Raw genomic sequence first — 22,500 nt, 5'->3', positions numbered from 1 at the left:
CTGTAACAGAACATACCGTGGGGAGGTGGGTTGTCCTGGGCTGCTGTGGTCCAGGTCATTCGCTCTTGTTTCATTTGGGTTGTAAAACGGTGCAAAAAAAGGGTTAAATATATTTCTGAGTACCTATAAGTGTGAGTAACACTGTGTGTGTGTGTGTGTGTGTGTGTGTGTGTGTGTGTTTAATGTTCTGTGTGTGTGAGTGTGAATATAATGTGTGTGTGTGTGTGTGTGTGAGTATAATGCTGTGTGTGAGTTTAACGTTCTGTGTGTGTGTGAGTATAATGCTGTGTGTATGTGTGTATGTGTGTATGTGTGTATGTGTGTATGTGTGTGTGTGTGTGTGTGTGTGTGTGAGAGTATAATGTGTGAGTGTGTGTGAGTTTAACACTGTGTGTGGTGTGTGTGTGTGTGTGAGAGTGTAATGCTGTGTGTGTGTGTGTATGTGTGTGAGTTTAACACTCTGTGTGTTTGTGTGTGTGTGTGTGACAGTATAATGCTGTGTGTGTGTAACGCTGTGTGTGTGTGAGTTTAACACTGTGTGTGAGAGTATAATGCTGTGTGTGTGTAACGCTCTGTGTGTGTGTGTGTGTGTGTGTGTGTGTGTGTGTGTGTGTGTGTGTGTGTGTGTGTGTGTGTGTGTGTGTGTGAGAGAGTATAATGCTGTGTGTGTGTGTGTGTGTGTAACGCTGTGTGTGTGTGAGAGAGTATAATGCTGTGTGTGTGTAACGCTGTGTGTGTGTGTGTGAGAGAGTATAATGCTGTGTGTGTGTGTAACGCTGTGTGTGTGTGTGTGTGTGTGTGTGTGTGTGTGTGTGTGTGTGTGTGTGTGTGTGTGTGAGAGAGTATAATGCTGTGTGTGTGTAACGCTGTGTGTGTGTGTGAGTTTAACTCTGTGTCTCCCTGCAGAATTCGGTGGGCTCCGGGTTCCCCCTCACTCCCCCGCTGTTCTCCAGCATGCAGCAGATGAGGGCGCTGGCAGCAGGACCCATCCCCTCTGTTTTCAGCCAACCGCCTGGTGAGTGTGTGTGTGTGAGTGTGTGAGTGTGTGAGTGTGTGAGTGTGTGTGTGTGTGTGTGTGTGTGTGTGTGTGTGTGTGTGAGTGTGTGTGTGTGTGAGTGTGTGAGTGTGTGAGTGTGTGAGTGTGTGTGAGTGTGTGAGTGTGTGAGTGTGTGAGTGTGTGAGTGGTTTTGCAGGGTGGTTTTCAGTTATGCTCTCTCTCCACAGGGGGTCTACTGATGCACCCCCAGGCTCCTGGCTACGCCCCCCTGCACTGGCCCGGCCACGCCCACCTCCCCCACCAGGGCCCCCCCTTCTACCAGGGCACGTACCCCGGGGCCCGGGGCCCGGCCCCCGGCCTCCCCCTGGGGTCCCACAACCAGTTCATCCCCCTGCAGGTAAGCGCTCCGCCCCTCGACCCCCCAAAGGTGAGACCGTCCGGTTCCGCGTTCGTGTGCCGTGAGCCCCTGACTGTTTTACAGCCTGCAGGACACGCGTCGCGGTGGGGGAGAGCTGCCCGCGGGCGGGGAGAAGGTGTGTCTCTATGGCAACGGCTGGGTAAAGTGGGCATATCCGTACAGCGCATGAGGGGGGGGGGGGTCCCACTGTTGACACTCGACCAGGGCCGATAACGGCATTGTTAACGCATGGACACCAGGCCAGGGTCAGTTACGCCATTGTTCTGGACTCGTGTACCTTTCTCCGCTTTTGTGAGCTTGTCTGGTGTATTGGACCCTATGAAATGCTCTCAGTAAGTGCATACCCCGCCTTGCGGTCCTCTTGGTTGGCTCATTTGCGCCAGCTAAGATCAGTTGAGCGCAGAAAAGTATTGTAATCCAAAACGACTCCGTGTTTAAACGCACGCTGACACAGTGGGACTCTCGCAGCAGGGTTTGAGTGGGCTATCTGTTCTCACAGTGTACAGCACTAGGGGTCCTGCGGCTGACACACACACACACACACACACACACTCACACTCACACACTCTCTCACACACACACACACTCTCACACACACACACACACACACACACGCACACACACGGAGACACACTCACACTCACACTCACATACACACACACACACACACGGAGACACACACACACTCACACTCACACACACACACTCACACACACTCACACACACACACGGAGACGGGTGTGTCTTATCCGTGCTTATACGGCACTAGGGTTAAAGTGGGCATGTCCTATCTCCTTGTGCAGCACTACTGTTTCAGTGGCCATGTCCGGGATGGGTTGGCTTTACCCGCCCCACCGTATCCATGGCGACTCACTCACTCACTCTGTGTGCGTCTCTCTCTCTCTCTCTCTCTCTCTCTCTATATCTATGTCTCTATCTCTGTCTCTGTCTCTGTGTCTGTGTCTGTGTCTCTATCTCTGTCTCTGTCTCTGTCTCTGTCTCTGTCTCTGTCTCTGTCTCTATCTCTGTCTCTATCTCTATCTCTATCTCTATCTCTATCTCTGTCTCTGTCTCTGTCTCTGTCTCTGTCTCTGTCTCTGTCTCTGTCTCTATCTCTATCTCTATCTCTATCTCTGTTTCTGTCTCTCTCTCTCTCTCTCTCTCTATATCTCTATCTCTGTTTCTGTGTCTCTGTCTCTGTCTCTGTCTCTATCTCTATCTCTGTCTCTATCTCTGTCTCTATCTCTGTCTCTATCTCTATCTCTATCTCTATCTCTATCTCTATCTCTATCTCTGTTTCTGTCTCTATCTCTATCTCTGTCTCTCTCTCTCTGTACGCAGGTCACGAAGAAGCGCGTTTCAGGCCGGAAGAACGCGGAAACGAGAGAGTTCTACAATTCAGGCTACGCGGGCCGGCACCAGGGAGGCGAGGCCCCCCACGCCCCCCCTCAGCCCAGCCTCGGTACGCCGCCCCCAAAGACCCCCCCCGTCACCCCGGAGGCCCAGGAGAAGGCCACGCCCGCCACGCCCAACACCCCCAGGCAAAACCCCGCCTCCCACACCCCTGGCTCCGCCTCCAAGAGGAAACCCAGGAAACTGGCGGTGAACTTTGAGGCTGGGAAAGTCTTGAAATGAGATTACCTTCTGTGCTGTCTTTTTTTTATATTTTATTATTATTTAAGAAAAAGACTGGGTATTGTAGTTCATTACAGAGTACAAAAACTACAGCAGCTGAATGACTGCAGCCAAGATGATGCGTTATTTTCCTGTCCCAATCGAGTTTTAGTGATTTCAATCACAGCACCTGTTATTGGGTCACATTCTTATTTCGATATATTCAGGGGAAAATTTGGGGAGGATACTTTTTCATTTTCTCTCGTTTTTCAAGCTTAGCAATTTTGTATAACATTTTTTTCTTTTCTTTTTTATCATCAGACATTATGTTTTTTGTTTTAGTTTTTTCTTTTTCTTTTTCTTTTCTTTTTTATCATCAGCCATTATGTTTTTTGTTTTAGTTTTTATTTTATTTTTATTTTTTATTTTTTCTTTCACTTGTCAGATTGTTCCTTTTTTTCTGCACATGTTTTTACTTCAAACCGTACATTTTTAAATGTTTTATTGCAAATGTTTGCTGTCTTTTGAAGTCTGAATTTGAAGATACTTCACCCTGGGCGCACAACCCACCCCTCAAAATAAAGGAAATGCCCCTTCATAACATAAAAAAATATATATATATCAAACACTGTCAACACAAACAGCACAATTCCCATCTGCTGTAAAACTGAGTTTAGTCCCTGCCCAACTCGGACAAAACTAATATTCTGCAACTGGAAGCTTTATCGTCTTAAGTGAGTCAACATAACTGAAACAAACCTGACTGACTACTCTGCTTTACATTTAATCTCTTTACTAGCTTATTTGTGCATTCTTTTTTTGATTTTAGTTTTTTTCCGGGCTCATGTTCTGTACTGTTCTGTCCGTTTTTCTCTTTCTTGAATATCATGTCATGAGTTTTCTTCTCCAATGCACCGACATTGAGAGAGTATAAATTGAGTTTTTTTTTTTTTTTTTTTTTTAATCACTTGTTCTACATGTATTTTTATGACGGGCCCCTTTTTAAGACTGAAATTAAAATGCGTTAGTCTCTTGTTGTAATTTGTATGGCAGTTACGACAGATAAAGGCTACCAGAAACATTTGTATACCTGTCTTGTTTTCGGAACGGATTTCACACTGCTCCCTAAAATATATTCGGTGATTTGGCACAGGGCGGCCAATTGCGTTTTAAAATGTTGAACTTTTTTTGTTTGAAATTAAATTGATTACATAAAGCAACAAAGGTGCTGGAAAACGTATATTGCAGACGCATTTTCCATTTGGGAAATGGTGTAAATATCCATATAATAAAACCTTTGTTATCTGTATGCGATTTATGTCATTTAATCATGTGTAGTTTTTAGTGTATGTCTAATTGAGTGAGGCTACGCAATGTGTGGATTATGGCTTCGCTGCAAACGGAAGCACACACTACACGAAATTACCGGGCTACGTACAGCCATGGTTTTATTTCTGAGCATTTCATTTTCTGTGACGGCCTTCTATGTTATCAAGGAAGTTTATGAAGTCTTATAAACCTCACCAATGTTATTGGATCATGAATATGTGTGTATATTATCCTTTTTTTTTTCTCCAATAAACCTATTATTGATGTGATCGTTTTGTAATTAAGAAAGGTATGTCTTAAGTCTCGTTTAGGCCATTTGTACGTAATGGCCGACTATTTGGGAGCGGTGACCCATTAACCAGATAATTTGGTAATATTTAGTTCCGCTGTTGGCAGGCATTTAAAGCATCCACCGGTATCGTAAAGTCTCGGACTGCCGCTACAATCAACTGATTTAGGAGAAGCGCATGTTCTTAACTATTGATGGGTTACTTTTTTTGTGGAGACAGACGGAACCATATTTTTTTCAAACCAGTTTCGAACAGACGTAGTATCCATCTCTACTGAACAGGATATGCCTGCTTGATATCTAGCACAAAACCGTTCTGTGGTCTTTACCGTAATTAAGCTAATGGGATGCGGAGAAATGGATCGTAGCCTACGCGGGGCGCTGTTTCATTCGCTGTCTCTTTAAGGAAACCATGCCCACTTATCGACTGATTCGTGACGTAGGCTGTCGTACTGTTGTTGCAGTTTAGAGTCAAAGGAGAGTAGCCTATATCACACACACACCTAGATCCGGAGGCATGCAGCGCTGGTTGGGAAATTTGAAACTTCCCAGAGACTGCACCTGCACGGTTGGAGACCCGAACGCCTCCGTTGTTGACCGGGGATAATCTTCGAACTACAGCCGCTCTCAAATGCAAAGGGGTGGGGGATTTCTGTGCAGTATTGACTCAGTTAAGTTTTGAACTGCTCCAACTAAGTCCACACAGCGCGCATTGCTCAATTCTTGAAGTATTTGCGATTCAGTATGAGGCGGGCTAATTATACGGAAAACTCAAACATCGTCTGCTGATTATTGGGAAGCTAATGATTTGCTGTTGTCGAAGAAGACTCACAAGTTATGCTTTGTGATGGAAAGGATGTGCTGAGGTGAACTTGCTAAACACGAGGTTTCCTTGAACACGCGATTAAACGGTTCGCGACCAGCATCGGCTGTCACCTGCTATAACCGCTTGTGAACTTGGTCTCAATGAGCCTGGCTGGACGTAAGACTCGATCTTTACTAGAGGGGGTGGTCTCCTTTCTTCAACGAATGTGAGCCATACATTGAATGAACTCACTTTAAAATGGGAACACAGAGGAACGGCTTGAAAAGGGAAAGTTACATTCTTTCAGTTGACGTGGGTACAACATCTATACGTTGTCACATCTATGACAAGAATGCTGAAATACGGGGATCATGCTCCAAAAAGGTAACGAAGTCTTAACTTTGTGCGGGTTAATTTAACTTAATGCGCTGTAAGTTAAATACAAAACCACTTGTGTTGTTCAGCTAGCCTTGGCCAGCCTATCAATGTGATCTTTGTCTCGTATGCCACGCTCGGTGATTTTTGACCCCGTATCCCGGAGTAAACGTGGTTACATGACTGCTGCGGGTGTTTTTTTAGGTGACCCTAATATACCCTGCGCCGGGGTGGGTTGAGATGGACCCGGAAGCGTTGTGGCAGAGCTTCGTTGCCGTGGTGAAGGGCGCCGTGCAAGGTCTCTATTTCCCGATGGCAAGCCGAATGAGGACCCCTGATTTGTCGTTTCCCTCCCCTGCAGTGACATCCTGCTACACCAGTTTGACCAGCTTGAAAATTGAGCTGGTCTAGCTTGGTAGGAGCTGGTCAACCAGCATTGCCAAGCTGGCCATGAAGGCAGTCTAGCTGGACATGAGCTGGTGAATCAGCTAGTGCTGCAGGCTGGACTGTTTCAAAGCATAGCTTGAGTTGGTCTGAACTGGTCAACCAGCTACCTACTGTTTCAAAACCTAGCCTGAGCTGTTTTTTTTCAGCAGGGTTTAGTTACATTTTTCCCCACATTTTGTTTTGCTAGTTGAATGACACTTAGCCTACTAGTCATGAATTTTATTTTAGGCCACATGCTACATCAGAAACTTCTGTGTACTGAAGAGAGTCACTGTCAAGACTAGTCTTTCAGCTACAGTAGTGAGGCCTAACGTGTTGCAATGAAAGCAACACTCGTGACGCAGCAACAATGTGATGTGTTAACAAGTTAAGTTCCCTGGTGCAAAATCCAGCTATGCTAGCTTGACCAGCTTGAAAATTGAGCTGGTGATACGCTGGCCTAGCTGGATATGAGCTGGTCAACCAGCAAGTGCTGGTAGCTTGTCTGAGCTGGTAGCTGGTCGACCAGGTACCAGCTGTTTCAAAACATAGCTTGAGCTGGTCTTAACTGGTCAACCAGCTAAACCACGTTGAGTTGGTGTGAACTGGTCAACCAGCTCAAAACCTTGCTTGAGCTGTTTTTTTCAGCAGGGTTTAGTTTTTTCCCCGCATTTTGTCTTGGTAGTTGAACAAAGCCTCTTTCAGATCACACAATCTCACAGGATTGCCCCTTAGCCTACTAGTCATTCATTTTGAGCCACTAGTTCCTTTTACCAGTTTCACAGGGCACCGACTAGAAGCACCACAGTCAGAACTAGTCGGTCTTTCAACCCCGTAGTGGCCTTTGCCCCCTTAACGTGTTGTGATTGAACCATGCTAAAAACAGCAATGTGACGTGTTACATTAAGTTGCATAGAGTCTGACTCCCAAGTTCTGACTGTGAAGCCTCTACTCCAGGGATTATCAACTCACGGTCCTCAAGGGCTGAGAGACTGTTTTTCCACCCTGCCTTCACCTGGGAGTCAGGCGTGAAGACAGTCTGGCCAATCAGTAACAGCAATTACCCGGGAGAAGAGGGAGGTTGGAACCAGGGCTGTTTTTGGACTTGGTTGACCCGAGTTGATCCCTGCACTCGTCTGTAACCTGTGCAACCGGGCGATATAAGGTCTCGCTTTGTGTGTGTTGTGACGGTTTCTGTCCCAGAAAGGTTGATGGGGGACGGGGGGGTTTCTCTCGGTCGCACTCCTTAGAATCCGGTTTGCAAATGGGACAGATGGAAGCGCTGGGGATATCTACGCAGAGATCGACCTTCACCACCTGGCACAGGTGAGCGTGCACAGGTGTACGTGTACTGCTACAGGCATGTTCATAGATATGTATATGTATGTGTGTGTGTGTACAGTAATTGTTTGTGTGCACAAGTGTACTATTAATTGATTTTTTGTGACATTCCTTTCATTCCTTTCTGCAGGAAGACCGGCCAACCGTTTCACAACTTCATCAGCTGGCAGGACCTCCGGTCTGCAGAGCTTGTGGGGACCTGGAACCGGTCCTGCACCATGAAGGTGAGGTCACGGGGGGGAAATAACTTACTGATTACAGTAAATAACTCTTAGCCGTGTGTGTGTGTGTGTGTGAGACTCTGGGATTGTGTGTGTGTGTGTGTGTGTGTGTGTGTGTGTGTGTGTGTGTGTGTGTGTGAGACTCTGGGTTTGTGCGTGTGTGTGTGTGTGTAACTCTGGGGTTGGATGTTTGTGTGTGTGTGTGTGAGACTCTGTGGTTGGGTGTCTGTGTGTGTGTGTAACTCTGGGGTCGTGTGTCTGTGTGTAACTCTGGGGTCGTGTGTCTGTGTGTAACTCTGGGGTCGTGTGTGTAACTCTGGTTGTGTGTGTGTAACTCTGGGGTCGTGTGTCTGTGTGTAACTCTGGTTGTGTGTGTGTGTGTGTGTGTGTGTGTGTGTGTGTAACTCTGGGGTCGTGTGTCTGTGTGTAACTCTGGGGTTGTGTGTGTGTGTAACTGGTTGTGTTTGACTCTAGGCGATTCATGGGGTGATGAAGATGCTACATGTCCTCACCAGACAGAAACGCTTCCAGGCAGCGAGCATGGTGGTGTTCTCCACCCAACATGTCACCATGCGCCTGGCCTGGATCCTGCAGCACTGCGCAGAGGTGTGTGAGAGTGTGAGAGTGTGAGAGTGTGAGAGTGTGAGAGTGTGAGAGTGTGAGAGTGTGAGAGTGTGAGAGTGTGAGAGTGTGAGAGTGTGAGAGTGTGAGAGTGCTCTTACCTGGCCTGTGTGAGTGTGAGTGTGAGTGTGAGTGTGAGTGTGAGTGTGAGTGTGAGTGTGAGTGTGAGTGTGAGTGTGAGTGCTCTTACCTGGCCTGTAAGTCCCTGTGTGTGTGTGTGTGTGTGTGTGTGTGTGTGTGTGTGTGTGTGTGAGTGTGTGAGTGTGTGAGTGTGTGAGTGTGTGAGTGTGTGAGTGTGTGAGTGTGTGAGTGTGTGTGTGTGTGTGTGTGTGTGTGTGTGTGTGTGAGTGTGTGAGTGTGTGAGTGTGTGAGTGTGTGAGTGTGTGAGTGTGTGAGTGTGTGAGTGTGTGCTCTTCCCTGGCCTGTAAGACCCTGTGTGTGAGTGTGTGAGCGTGTGCTCTTCCCTGGCCTGTAAGACCCTGAGTGTGAGTGTGTGAGTGTGTGAGCGTGTGAGTGTGTGAGCGTGTGAGCGTGTGAGCGTGTGAGCGTGTGAGCGTGTGAGCGTGTGAGCGTGTGAGCGTGTGAGCGTGTGTGAGCGTGTGTGAGCGTGTGTGAGCGTGTGTGAGCGTGTGTGAGCGTGTGTGTGTGAGTGTGTGTGAGTGTGTGTGAGTGTGTGTGAGTGTGTGTGTGTGAGTGTGTGAGTGTGTGCTCTTCCCTGGCCTGTAAGACCCTGAGTGTGAGTGTGTGTGGCAGGTGAGGCATGCGGTGGCGGAGGGGAATTGCTGCTTCGGGACCATTGACACCTGGCTGCTGTACAAGCTCTCTAAAGGTGAGTCCAGACCTGGCCCGCGCCCCTCGGTCAACTGCTCTTGTTCTCCTGCTCCATTCTGCAGGCATAGTGGTAGGCAGGGGCTGGGGAAAGGACTTTAAAAAAAAATTGTAATTCTTAAATATCACCCGTGAGTGTATGTGGACGTCGAGATGTTTCTGCATGTGATAGGCTGTGTGGGCGTGAATTCACGTGCATGGCTGTGTGCCTGTGTTTGTGCATGCACGTGTCTGCTTGCACAAACAAGAGTGTGTGTGCGGACGCCAATGCGGGTCTGTGCGTGTGTGTTTTTAATTGGAATTTTTGTTCTGTCACAGGCTCATTTCATGTCACTGACTATTCCAACGCCAGCTCTACAGGGATGTATGACTCATACCAGGTGAACCGGTTCTCATGTGTGGTGGTGTTGGTGTTGTCAAATTTACCAGTCACTTAACTGATGTTTCTAAACCTTTCATCGCATCTCCACCACTCCTGCCTTGTAACACAATGTGACACGACCGTACGACGGATAGCCAGGACAGAGCTGCATATTCTGTCACTCTGGCAGTGGTGGCGATTCTCTGTGTCTCTGTGACTCTTTATTTGTGTCTGACCTTGTCTCAGTGACTGACTCTGTATTTTTGACTCTGCAAGTGACTCATATTGCGTCTGTCTCTGTCCCGGTCTGACTGTGACTCTGACCCAGCGTGTGTCATCATCGTTGCGTCTTTGAATCGGTATCTGTCGGGTTGTGACCGTGTCTGTGACTCGGTGTCCGTTACTTTGTCCCTGACTCTGTGTCCGTGACTCGGTGTCCGTTACTTTGTCCCTGACTCTGTGTCCGTGACTCTTGACTGTGACCGTGACTCTGATATTGTGCCCGACTCTGTATCTGTGACTCTGACTGGCTGGCGCTGTGTTTGTGTCTGTGACTCGGTGTTTGTGGCCTCTGTGTCTGACTCCCGGGCTGTGACTCAGATGTGCTGGAGCAGCCTCCTGTGCTCGCTGGTCTCTCTGCCGATGTCCATCCTGCCCACTGTGGTGGACACGGGGTGAGTGTCACATGACGCCCGGCACAGTTTCACCTCTCCCGTTCGCTGTGAGCCACCGGCACGTCGCGTTTTATCCGTTGCTGTTGCTGAAAATGTGAACGGGGCTTTTTCCCCCAGCACGAGGCTTGTGTCCTGGGCATGTGAGCATCATGGGAGTTTAAGGAGGGATGAGGTGCCCGTGTTGTTACAGGAAACACATTTATTTAATTATGTTTCCCGAGCATTTTACATTCTTGGCATTCATATTCACTACTTAAATTAACCCTTTGAAGAATAGGTTTCTTGGAATGTTTTTTATTTTTTATTTCCAATCGGTGTTCTAGAACTCCATTGCTTTCATCAGCATTAGGATGTTCAGCTGAGAACGTGAATTTGCGGTCTTGCACCCTAAAGGGTTGACCAGACATTTGCGTGTAGTGGCAGACATTTCAGACCCTGCGGCTCAAGTTAACACGCAGGTTAGTTCCAGGAAATTAGAGACGACTGATGTGGAGGGGACGGGCAGGGTGATCGAGGAGACGCTAAACCGTCTCTCTTATTTTCCCTTCTCCTCCCAGGCAGAACTACGGGCCGTCGGACCCCAGCATCTTCGGCGTGCCGATCAGCATCATGTCTGTGGTGAGTCGGCCTGTTTGAGGTCCAGGGGGTCTGGAAGTAAAAGTCCTGGCCAGTGTTTCTTCCACTCAGCCAGCTGATTTCACTGATTAGTGCTACCTCCTAGCTGGAGAATAGTCAGCCAGGCAAATCCAGGTGACTGGAACGAAATCCTGGGGATTGATGAGTGGGAAGGTTTATTTCATATCAGTAGCTGCTGTTTGCCAGGCTTAGCATATTGCTGAAATAACGTTTTCACACAAAAACGGTAAAATATTTTTTTTTTTTGGAGGGGGGGGGGGGGGGCATGAGTGGCCATGGACAATTGACTTTCCCCCACTCTACCTGTGTGGGGCAGATGCTCCATTCTGGTTGCTCTTGATGCGGAGTTTATGAGTGTAGACACTCTCTCGGGTGGAGGAGGAAGAGTTGGGCGAAGGTTAATAGAACGGGCTGCGTCCTGTAGATGGCCGACCAACAGGCCGCCATGTTTGGGGAGTGCTGCTTCAACACCGGCGACGTAAAGATCACCATGGGAACGGGCACCTTTCTGGACATCAACACCGGGAACAAGCCACATGCATCTTGGGCAGGTATGCAACTACATTCCCCACAATGCATCTTGGTCAGGTAGACAACTACATTTCCCACCACGCCCGTTGGCACTGGTTGAAGCATGCTAAAATGGAGCTTCCTGAATCTACCCTGGTTTTAAACATAGTCTCAGTGAGTATATATCCGCTTGTTGGCCAGCAGAGGATGGGCGTGCCCCTATAGCCGAGTTCCTCCTGTGATTTGTTTGAGGGTTTTTCTCCTCTAAGGGAGTCGTTTACCTCATATACCACTGGGGGCTTAGGGCTGAGATGTTAATTCATTGTTAATTAATTCTCTTCTGCGTTACTCTGTGAAGTGTTTTTGTGACGGTCTCCTGTGAAGAGCACTATACAAAAATGAACTGAATTGAATGTAGTATATATGTATTTAACCGCAATGAGGCTCCTGTCTCTGTGCAGGACTGTACCCTTTGGTGGGGTGGAAGATTGGTCCGGAGGTGGTGTTCCTGGCAGAGGGGAACTCCGCGGACACGGGAACGGCCATCAAGTGGGCGTGCGGGCTGGGTGAGAGACACCTGGAGGAGAGCGGGGGTGATGATGATGATGATGGTGATGACGACGATGATGGTGGTGATGATGATTGTGATGGTGATGACGATGATGATGATGGTGGTGATGATGATTGTGATGGTGATGACGACGATGATGGTGGTGATGACGATGATGACGGTGATGATTGTGATGGTGATGATGGTGATGATGATTGTGATGGTGATGGTGATGACGATGATGATGGTGGTGACAATGGTGATGATGATGATGATGATGATGATGATGATAGTGCTGATGATGGTGACATTTCCAGTGGTCGACGCTGGAGTGGTAGAGTCAGTCGTAGTGCAGGGAATAGAATTGACTCGTTCTAATTTCATGTGCAGGGGGTTACCTCAGGTGGCATCCATTTCTGTTGAGACAAACTTGTTTTTTTTGCATTCAGACCAGTTTGCTGTGTTTTGGTGAGATAATTACAGTAGTCAAATTACCCGGTATGTAAATATCCAGTATAATTCCAGTTGGCACTCTGCCAAATGTACTCCGGTGACACACTGGTGTTTTTTTTCCTTCGGACTAAGACGGATTAAAGTTTCTGAGTTTGAGTGTTGCTCTGGATACGATTGTTTGTTTGTGGAATGGGTTGTACTGTAGCGTAATGTGATTGTACTGTAGTGTAAGGCGATGTGATTGTATTGTAGTGTAAGGCGATGTGTTGTTTGGGGAATGGGTTGTACTGTAGTGTAAGGTGATGTGATTGTATTGTAGTGTAAGGCGATGTGTTGTTTGGCAGACCTGTTTTCGGACGTAAAGGAGACTGAGGCGCTGGCCAGCAGTGTGGAGGATTCAGATGGAGTGTGCTTCGTCCCGTCCTTCAGCGGCCTGCAGGTGTGTGTGAGCGTGTGTGTGAGCGTGTGTGTGAGCGTGTGTGTGAGCGTGTGTGTGAGCGTGTGAGCGCATGCGCGTATGTCTGTGTCTGTCTGTCTTTGTGTGTGTGCGTCTGTGTGTGTGTATCTGTCTTTGTGTGTGTGCGTGTGCGTTTGCGTGTGTGTGTGCGTGCGTCTGTGTCTGTCTGTCTTTGTGTGTGTGCGTGTGTGTGTGGAGCAGGAATAAGTAGGTTTGTGTGTGCAGTGAACACATTCTGAGGCTGTTCAGTAAAACATGTTTTTGTTTTTACCTTTGCTGCGGTCTGTCCCTGATCTGCAGTAAGTTTTTATTTTTTTATTTTTTAAAATTTTTATTCTGTTGATATGTAAAATGCTATTTTTTTTGTGATGTGATGTGACGCATTCATATCATCCTCACGCCTGCCCCTGCGTGTGTGCGTCTGTACATAACGTGTGCGTGTGTGTCTCAGGCTCCGCTCAATGACCCCGGGGCTTGTGCCTCCTTCATGGGCCTGAAACCCTCCACCACCAAAAGTCACCTGGTCCGTGCCATACTGGAGTCACTGGCCTTCAGGTGAGGGGTGCCTGCTCCCTGTCCCTCTCCTGCCTCCCCCTTCTCATATTTATGTCACAGTTATTTAGCTGATGCTTTCTTATCCAAAGCAATTTACAGTTCATTAGACTTAGCAAGGGACAATGTGGGGTTAAGGGCCTTGCTCAAGGGCCAACAGCTACACTGATCTTATTGTGGCAACAATAATTGGAGCTTGAAACACCAGCCTTCCAGGTGCCAGTCAAGCACCATAGCCACCAGGCTGTACTGCTGCCAGTGTGTTGGGAGGTTTTCGGTCTGTGTGCACTGTGCTGTTTACAGGAACCAACAGCTTTATGACATCACTGTAATGTGCGCATTGTGCGCTGTTCACAGGAACAAACAGCTTTATGACATCACTGTAATGTGCGCATTGTGCGCTGTTCACAGGAACAAACAGCTTTATGACATCACTGTAATGTGTGCATTGTGGGCTGTTCACAGGAACAAACTGCTTTATAACATCACTGTAATGTGTGCATTGTGCTCTGTTCACAGGAACAAACAGCTTTATGACATCACCGTAATGTGCGCATTGTGAGCTGTTTACAGGAACAAACAGCTTTATGACATCACTGTAATGTGCGCATTGTGCGCTGTTCACAGGAACAAACAGCTTTATGACATCACTGTAATGTGCGCATTGTGCGCTGTTCACAGGAACAAACAGCTTTATGACATCACTGTAATGTGCGCATTGTGCGCTGTTCACAGGAACAAACAGCTTTATGACATCACTGTAATGTGCGCATTGTGCGCTGTTCACAGGAACAAACAGCTTTATGACATCACTGTAATGTGTGCATTGTGGGCTTTTCACAGGAACAAACTGCTTTATGACATCACTGTAATGTGTGCATTGTGCTCTGTTCACAGGAACAAACAGCTTTATGACATCATGGCTCGAGAAACACAAGTACCCATCACCAGAATCAGGTACTTCTGGTCCGTATGCCTCCTGTTTTTGTTTGTTTTCTAATTCCTGAGCACTCCCTAATCCTGGGCATTGTTAGCCCCTGTCACCCGTCACCTACTACTTCTAACAGCCACTGCATCAGGCCAGTGAGCCCCAGGACAGTGCCTTAGCTGGGTGAGCCGCCCTCCTGTCCGCTTCAGCTGACTCCAGTTCCAGGGTTTTTTCTGGCGTGAGACGGGTGCTCCCCATCTTTGGGGCGAGTGCGTGCAGTCACACGTAGGGTCATGTGACATTGTTGACATGAAACCATTTCCTGTTTTCTCTTTTGTTCCGCTTTAGTGCTTGCAAATTTAGTTTTGGTGCTGAGCAAAGACATATCTGTACTCTTGAGTTCAGAAGATAGACTCCTCACATATTCGTGTGTGTGTGTGTGTGTGTGTGTGTGTGTGTGTGTGTGTGTCTTCAGGGCGGACGGGGGTGTGTGTACCAATGACTTCATCCTGCAGCTGACCGCGGACCTTCTGGGGAAGAAGATCGACCGGCCGACCCACTTCGACATGTCCAGTCTGGGGGTGGCCTTCGTGGCCGGATTACAAGTCGGTAAGTGTCCCCCCTGATACTGGAGTTTCCTCTGCTGGGCTCTGTCCAACTCCGAGTCCTTCCATACTTCCATACTTCCATACTTTCATACTTTCATACTTTCATACTTTCTTACTTTCTCCAGGTGGGAAACCTGTCGCGTAGTAGTTAAGGTAAATGACTGGGACACGCAAGGTCGGTGGTTCTAATCCCGGTGTAGCCACAATAAGATCCGCACAGCCGTTGGGCCCTTGAGCAAGGCCCTTGAGCAAGGCCCTTAACCCTGCATTGCTCCAGGGGAGGATTGTCTCCTGCTTAGTCTAACAACTGCACGTCGCTCTGGATAAGAGCATCCAGCTCTGTAATGTAATGAAACGGGGGGGAAGCGGGCCTGTCGCCTCACCGTCGCCCTCTGCTGGCCTGTCGCCTCACCGTCGCCCTCTGCTGGCCTGTCGCCTCACCGTCGCCCTCTGCTGGCCTGTCCCCGCAGGTTTCTGGAGGAATCGGGAGGAGCTGAAGCGTCTGCGGAGATCAGACCGCATGTTCCTGCCGCGGGACCTCCAGGGGCGCTACAGACCCGTCCTGCAGAGCTGGGAGAGGGCCCTGCAGCGCTCCCTGCGCTGGTACAGCAAAGCCTGACCCCGCCCAGGGGGCTCTGCGCTGCTGAACCTGAGGAGCCTCCGTGAACATTCCCCCATCCGTCTCCCGTACGCCCCGACAGCACCAACTGCCAAAGCGGAATTTCTGGACAGGATTTGAAATGCTGGAAACCTAACTGACGCAGCTCCGCCTGGTTGAGAGCTTGTCCGGACGCGTCGGCGCTTCCGACGGCTCCATTCCTCTACCTTAATGAAGATGGGTGTCGTGTTTACAGTGATTAATGAATGAATTATCCGTGAATGGAAGCCATTCCGGTGCTAACTCTGGGTGAATGAATGAACAATGAATGAATAATGATATCTGTGACAACTCTGGGCAGGGAGGGGTTTCTGAAGCCAACTGACGTTTGCGGAACGACACTTTTTATGACATTCGTTTCTTTGACATTATTTCAGTTTTGGTGTATGTTTTAGATGGACACAAGACGGTCTTTGTGTGTGATGAAGGATACTTTCCCTCTTTTGAGGACCATCTGGCTTTTTGGTGGATGGTAAGTGGGCATTTGGGTTATATCAATAATATAAAATAATAATAATCATTAATAATATTACTAATACTGATAATATAAACTGTCCCTTTTAGTCCTTTCCCCTTCCATCAGAATAGACCAGATGCTGCCTGAACACACAAGCTGTTTTTCAGACACTATCAGCTACAGCTACGCACTACAGTGTGTGTGTGTATGTGTGTGTATGTGCGTGTGTGTGTATGTGTGCGTATGTGTATGTGCATGTCTGTGTGTGTGTATGTATGTGTGCGTGTGCGCGCGTGTCCACGCACGGAAACACTAGGCATAGTAAAATCCCCAACGATTGCGACACAGGAACTCGTATGACTGTTATTTATACCTTCTATGGTGTAATTTTCTCGTGTCCGTTTCTGATAATGGACGTTGTTTTTGTTTTTTTTTGTTTTTTTTTGGGGTGTTTTGGGTGTCGGTGAATCTCACAGGTGCTCGGTGTCAAACGGGAACAGCTCGTTCCGGCTGCTTCGCCTCTTTTCGGGGCCTGTACTGAGTGCTAATCCAGGCTCACCTCAGCCCTTTCCCGCTCACTCGCCGTGCTAGGTGAGAATACGGACTTTATCCTCGATCCACGCTCGCGTAAATCATCGAGTTTACAACCTCTTGACATTTCAGCATGCTGTGCGGTCGTGAATTCTTAATACATCACCAAAAAAAAGCCTCTTTTTTTTTTTTTCCCCCATGGTCCGTGGTCAATAATAAGATATTTTCGGTGAGGCGTTGAGACCCACCAGACAAAGTTACACCATGCAGTATTCCCTCTGTACCCCCCACCGGTATTCTCTTTACAAATGTGTTATAAATGTCAGCAATGTGTTTCAAATAAAATGTGATGACTTTAGCATTGATAACCGCTTAGTATGTACAGTATCTAGAGGTATTACCATAAAATCTCCTGCCCCTATTCTACTATCCTGTCCACATCTCCCTTCCCTATGTGGCTATGGCTCAACAACGGCTTTTTGTCCTCAAACTTCCTACTTTTTTGTTTTAAGTGAAAACTTTTCCCTTCTGCTATGCCTAACTGCACAAGAGTGCCACCAGGATCAACGCCATACATTCAGTGTTTACAGAACGTTTGAGGAGCTGCCCTGCTGAAATAATTCAGCTCAAGCTAGGTTTTGAAACGGCTGGCAGCTGGCATTTCAAGCTGGTCATTGCTGGGTTTTACACCAGGGTAGTGCTGTGGGGAGGGGTGACAGACAGTGACAGTTATGAGGTAACCAAGGAAACAAAATTTAAATGTGTTTGATTGCTGTAGCTCCACAGGCCCGTTTTCGACCAAGGGCCAAGATTTGGGGGGCTTCCTGTTTTGCGGAGGACTGCTTGGTCTTCCTAGAGATATCATCTGAATCACCTGATGTGATGAAGTGCTGTGCTTTTGTTTGAATGAAAACGGGAGCAGCGTTCAGATTGGAGTTCGTGATTATGCATTCCGGAGACGTGGCCATATTCACGTCTCCCTCTTACTCAGAAAGGAATTTCACCGAATTGTTTCGGTTGTATTCCCAGCACCTTTCACTTTCAGGAATATCTTAGCCATGATGTTGTAATTAAGTTTTAATTTGATAAATAAAACATGAAAATGTAATCCGTTGTCTCCTGTCTTTAGTTCAACCAGGCGTTTTACCGTAGAGAACGGGAACACAGAAAGGGGAACGATACAGACCTGTACAGTACCAGTGAAAAGTTTGGACACACCTTGCCCTTTTCTGCTTTTTCTGCTTGATGACAGAGTAAATAAGACATCAAACAATTCACATGTGAATTCACATACCTTAGACCACAGGTGTCAAACTCCAGTCCTGGAGGGCCGTAGTGTCTGCTGGTTTTTGGGGTGTTCTGGGTTCATTCAAGTCATTGATTGGTTAAAGTATCCACATGTCTTGTTCTCAAGGCCTTAATTGACCTTAATTGGCAGCTGATTGAAAGGAAACCACAAAAACCCGCTGACACTGCGGCCCCCTGGGGATTCAGTTTGACACCCCTGCCTTAGACCCTTGATGACTAAAAACAATTTAATCCACAAATGTGTTCCATACTGTATCAGCATAATTTACAGCTGAATCAAGTCCCAACCCCCAGTTCCCAGAGAGATTCAATTAAATGCGAAGTGGTTTTAGTATCGCTTGAGGTATCCAGACTGATGTTGATGGATTTCATGGCTTACAAATATATGCAACCAAATACAAAACATGACTATTTAATTTGACTTTATTTTAATTTGCCTCAAACATTGAACTGTATAAAAAGTGCTGTAATTGCTACATGGTAATAATTTATGAATATAATAATACTCTTTAATAAAAGCTGAGAATCTTTGTATTGACTACATGTGAATTGTTTGATGAAACAGAAAATAAAATGTGTCCAAACTTTTGACTGGTACTGTATTTCTGTGATAAGCTGATTAAGGGGTATTGAAATAACTGCCCCACCAAAAACTAGATCCACCATGACTGGAACCTTTACTCCAGGGCTGCCCAAACCTGTTCCTGGAGATCTACCATCTTGTAGGTTTTCACTACAACCCTAGCAAAGCAAACCTCATTCTTCAGCGAGAGATCTTGTTGAGCTGATAATTGGTAGAAACAGGTGTGCCACGTTAGGGTTGAAAGGAGCAGGAGCATTCAATCTTTCCCAGAAAGGGTTGGTGTGGGTGCGGGCTTCTGTTCAAAACAAGCAGTTACATTCCTGATTCTACTAATCAAGGTCTTGAGCAAAGACTAATGGTTGCTTGGTAGAATCAGGTGTGTAACTGCTGCACCTACAGTGGCCCTTTCTGGGGAAGATTTAGTATCCCTGTCCTCCAAGATGGTATATCTCCAGGAACAGGATTAGGCAGCCTTGATTGAGACCAGCAATCATCAAATCTGAAACTTGAATCCAAATCCTGCCCTGGTTTTCTTTTCTCCCGGGTAATTGGCTAAATATTTACTACAACTGATTGGCCAGACTGTCCGCACATCTGACTCCCAGTTAAAGGGAGGGTGGAAACCCAGAAGTTCATTGACCTCGAGGACTGTGATTTGATGATCCTTGATTTAGGCCAGGGGTCGGCAAACCTGGTCCTGGAGAGCCGCAGGGTGTGCTGGCTTTCGTCTCCACCTTAAAATAAGCAACCGATTCAGACCCAAGAAACCCGGTGAGGTGAGTTAACTGTGCAATCAACGGCTTTCATTGATCAATTAATGCCAAGTAACAACGAAAGCCAGCACACCCTGCGGCTCTCCAGGACCAGGGTTGCCGACCCCTGATTTAGGCAGTCGTAATGCTTGTTCAGCAGTGCATTAGCTCGTACACACCACACAGATCCTAGGGACCAGGGATGTCAACCAATCACCTCCTGATTGACCTCGATCTCCTGGATCTAGAGGAATCAACATCCGGCCACTCTTCCCCCAGGGAAGCTGCAGTAGGACTGCTGGACCATCCTAAATCTGCCCCTATGCCCCTCTACCAGCACACACACACACACATCCTCCCTATCTCCAAGTGGCTTATCTGCAAGGCTCATTCATAATCTCCACTGGGAGGGCTAACTTCCAGATATGCTGAAATGAAAAGTGAAAATGAATTTAAAAATGTAACAAGGGAATTTTGGCAGAAATGCAAAAAAAACCCCCAAAAAACCCTTGAAGAGAAAGAAGTTATGATCAGTGAACTGAACCCAGGGGATTGTTCACTTTCAGTTTCAGTTTCTGACGTAAACATTTTAGTGAGTTTTAATGTATCTTTTTGGTTTGGCGCTGTGTTGCCTTGTCTTGGGTTTGTTGTCTAAAATCTGAAAATTCAATTCATATAACTCCAAAGCAACTTGTATAAAGGGGATCATCAAAGCTGGCCCTCAAATCCAAATCCAGCCCAGGCAATTAACTGAGCAATTAGTGTTGCTGATTGGCCAGACTGTCTTCACACCTGACTCCCAGGTAAAGGGAAAACCAGGCATTCTCGGCCCTTGAGGACCGTGATTTGATGATCCCTGCTGTAGAGAGATATTATTACACCTCCAGGGGTAGTGAAGCCTGCACTAAGAAGTGGCCTGTTGTAGTTTGTGGCAGTGGCCTGTAGGTGGCAGCAGATGTGCAGTCCTGGGGCTGAAGGCAAGGTTCTTTTATAACTGACACTAAACACGCATCCATTACGCTAAACTACATTATATTATTGGCGTTTGGCAGACGCTCTTATCCAGAGCGATGTACAGTTGATCAGACTAAGCAGGAGATCCCTGGAGCAGTGCAGGGTTTAGGGCCTTGCTCAAGGGCCCAACGGCTGTGTGGATCTTATTGTGACTACACCGGGGATCGAACCACCGACCTTGCGTATCCCAGTCATGCACCTTAACCACTACGCTACAGGCACCCTATCATTACCCTCATTACCCTCCCTTTACACACACACGCGCACACACACACACACACACAGGTATGTATGCCCACTCTCCCTTACCAACACAGAAACGTACACACACACACACACACACACACACACACACACACACACACACATTCACATATAACCACTCTCCCTTTGTCACCAACACAAAAATGCACCTACAGATCTATGCCCACTCTTCCTTTCTTATCAACACAGAAATGCACACACACATCCACACATACACACACACACACACATGTATAACCACCCTCCCTTTCTTACCAACACAGAAATGCACACACGTATAACCACCCTCCCTTTTTACCAACACAGAAATGCACACACACACTCACACACACACACACACACACACACACTCACTCACACACACACACACACACACACACACACACTCACACACACACACACACACACACACATCTGGGTGCAGATATTCCTCCCCGTTGTTCATCCTTCATCTCTTCACTGTCGCAGGGCGTTAACAGGTCTAATCCCTTAATCCCCCTGCCCCCCTTCCCCCCTTCCCCCCCAAATACAGCCTGTCCCCATCTCTGCACCCCTCCCCTCCTCTCTTCCCACATCTGTATCCCCACCTTCAGTGCCTGCCTTGTGCGTTCACAGGGAGCTGCTTCTTGGATGTTCACCTTGTTTTGCATTCATGTTTAATGGCCTGTTCCCTGCTAAATTGGGTGGAGCCTGTCCCTAGGGGGGCTGTCTGGATTGAAAAACTGGGGGGGGACTGTGACCTCGGGACTGTGACTGTGCCCCCCCCCCATCCTCCAATTAGACTGTGGTTTGGCGTGAAGAACAGCAGAGGTGCTATGGGGCTCCTCTGAAAGGATGGGGCTCATGGGAATTGTAGTTTTTCAGGCCAGTTCTCTCAGGAGATAGATTTTTCCCCCTCCCCCCTTCAGTTCAGCTGCACATTGAGGACAGTTTGAGTGTGTGTGTGTGTGTGTGTGTGTGGGGGAGATCTGGACTCTGTAGGACACAGTGACCTCAGGGTTCTATCGCCACGGTGACATGCGGGTGGGAGGGAACAAACACACCTCATCCCTGCTCAGTGGCACTTGTGGGGGGGGGGGGGTGGAGAGAGAGAGGGAGGGAGGGAGGGAGAGAGGGACAGGGAGAGGGAGGCAGAAGGGGACAGAGAGAGACTCTAATTGGTCCCACATTTACGCACTTTCATTCATACGGAACACAATGGTGGGGATTGTGTGTGAACCGTGTGGACAGGCAGGCAGCAGCACAGAGAGAGAGTCCTGCTTTCACCTCCAGGCTGAGCGGTGTGGTGAATTCATCACTGACCAGCTACACGCATGCACGCCCACTCTCACGCACTCTCTCACACACAACACGCACACAGACACACAACACGCACAGGTACACACATACTCTCTCACACACATGCACACAAACTCACACACACACTCACGTACACACCCACGAACGCACACTCACAGACACGCATCCACAGAGACACTCACACACACACACACTCACACGCATGCATACACACACGCGGATATAGATGCTCTCATCTGTTTTTCAATGTCATTATAACACTCAAGCTAACCCTCTTCTCTCTTACCATCCCACTCTATATTCCTCCCCCGTCTCTTTCTCTCTTTATCTCTTTCCCTCTCTCTCTTTCTCTCTCTTTCTCTGCACCTGGGCAGAGATACTCAGACCACAGGGTTTTATATCTCATCAGCCTCCACTGGCCTTTCCCTGCCTGCAGGGAGCAGTAGAGTCTCTGCTAGTGCTTCGAACCAATCGAGAGGACAAGAGAGCAAGGACAGAGAGCGCACTGTAAAATGCCCCGAGTTAAATTACACCATAGGTGCACACACGGAAACTCTGTGAGAGCTAACGCTGGACATTTTACTGCGTGAGAGGGGATGGGGGGATGGGGGGATGGGGGGGGGGGGGGAGTCACGGATTGT

The 22,500-nt window shown here is 47.8% G+C and overlaps 2 protein-coding genes across 4 annotated transcripts in view; both read left to right on the top strand.

The window, feature by feature from the left end:
• xrn1 (5'-3' exoribonuclease 1) overlaps positions 1–4,338 on the top strand; it is a 37,097-nt gene extending 32,759 nt beyond the window's left edge. For both annotated transcript variants that reach the window (XM_061243711.1, XM_061243710.1), the window contains 3 exons: positions 907–1,015; positions 1,225–1,394; positions 2,757–4,338. In XM_061243711.1, coding sequence (XP_061099695.1) covers positions 907–1,015; positions 1,225–1,394; positions 2,757–3,050 — 573 coding nt within the window. In that variant the 3' untranslated portion in view covers positions 3,051–4,338. The remainder of the gene's footprint in view (positions 1–906; positions 1,016–1,224; positions 1,395–2,756) is intronic.
• Positions 4,339–5,091: 753 nt separating this feature from the next.
• Positions 5,092–17,747, top strand: gk5 (glycerol kinase 5). Of its 2 annotated transcripts, XM_061242861.1 has the most exons (16): positions 5,092–5,836; positions 6,032–6,125; positions 7,504–7,579; positions 7,725–7,818; positions 8,290–8,421; positions 9,190–9,265; positions 9,583–9,644; positions 10,226–10,299; positions 10,857–10,917; positions 11,360–11,486; positions 11,907–12,011; positions 12,793–12,887; positions 13,357–13,460; positions 14,355–14,414; positions 14,861–14,994; positions 15,464–17,747. In XM_061242861.1, exons 1-16 carry the CDS (start codon positions 5,711–5,713, stop codon positions 15,610–15,612), a joined length of 1,569 nt encoding a protein of 522 aa, XP_061098845.1. In that variant the 5' UTR covers positions 5,092–5,710; the 3' UTR covers positions 15,613–17,747. The 2 variants fall into 2 exon arrangements, with proteins under 2 accessions (XP_061098845.1, XP_061098846.1); XM_061242862.1 differs by lacking the exons at positions 14,355–14,414; positions 14,861–14,994; positions 15,464–17,747 and adding an exon at positions 13,815–14,344.
• Positions 17,748–22,500: the final 4,753 nt, after the last annotated feature.

The sequence above is a fragment of the Conger conger genome, chromosome 5 (assembly GCF_963514075.1).
Source record: "Conger conger chromosome 5, fConCon1.1, whole genome shotgun sequence".
In the NCBI taxonomy this organism is placed as follows: domain Eukaryota; kingdom Metazoa; phylum Chordata; class Actinopteri; order Anguilliformes; family Congridae; genus Conger; species Conger conger.
The sequence above is the reverse complement of the archived record's forward strand: the minus strand, read 5'-3'. Positions and strand labels throughout refer to the sequence as shown.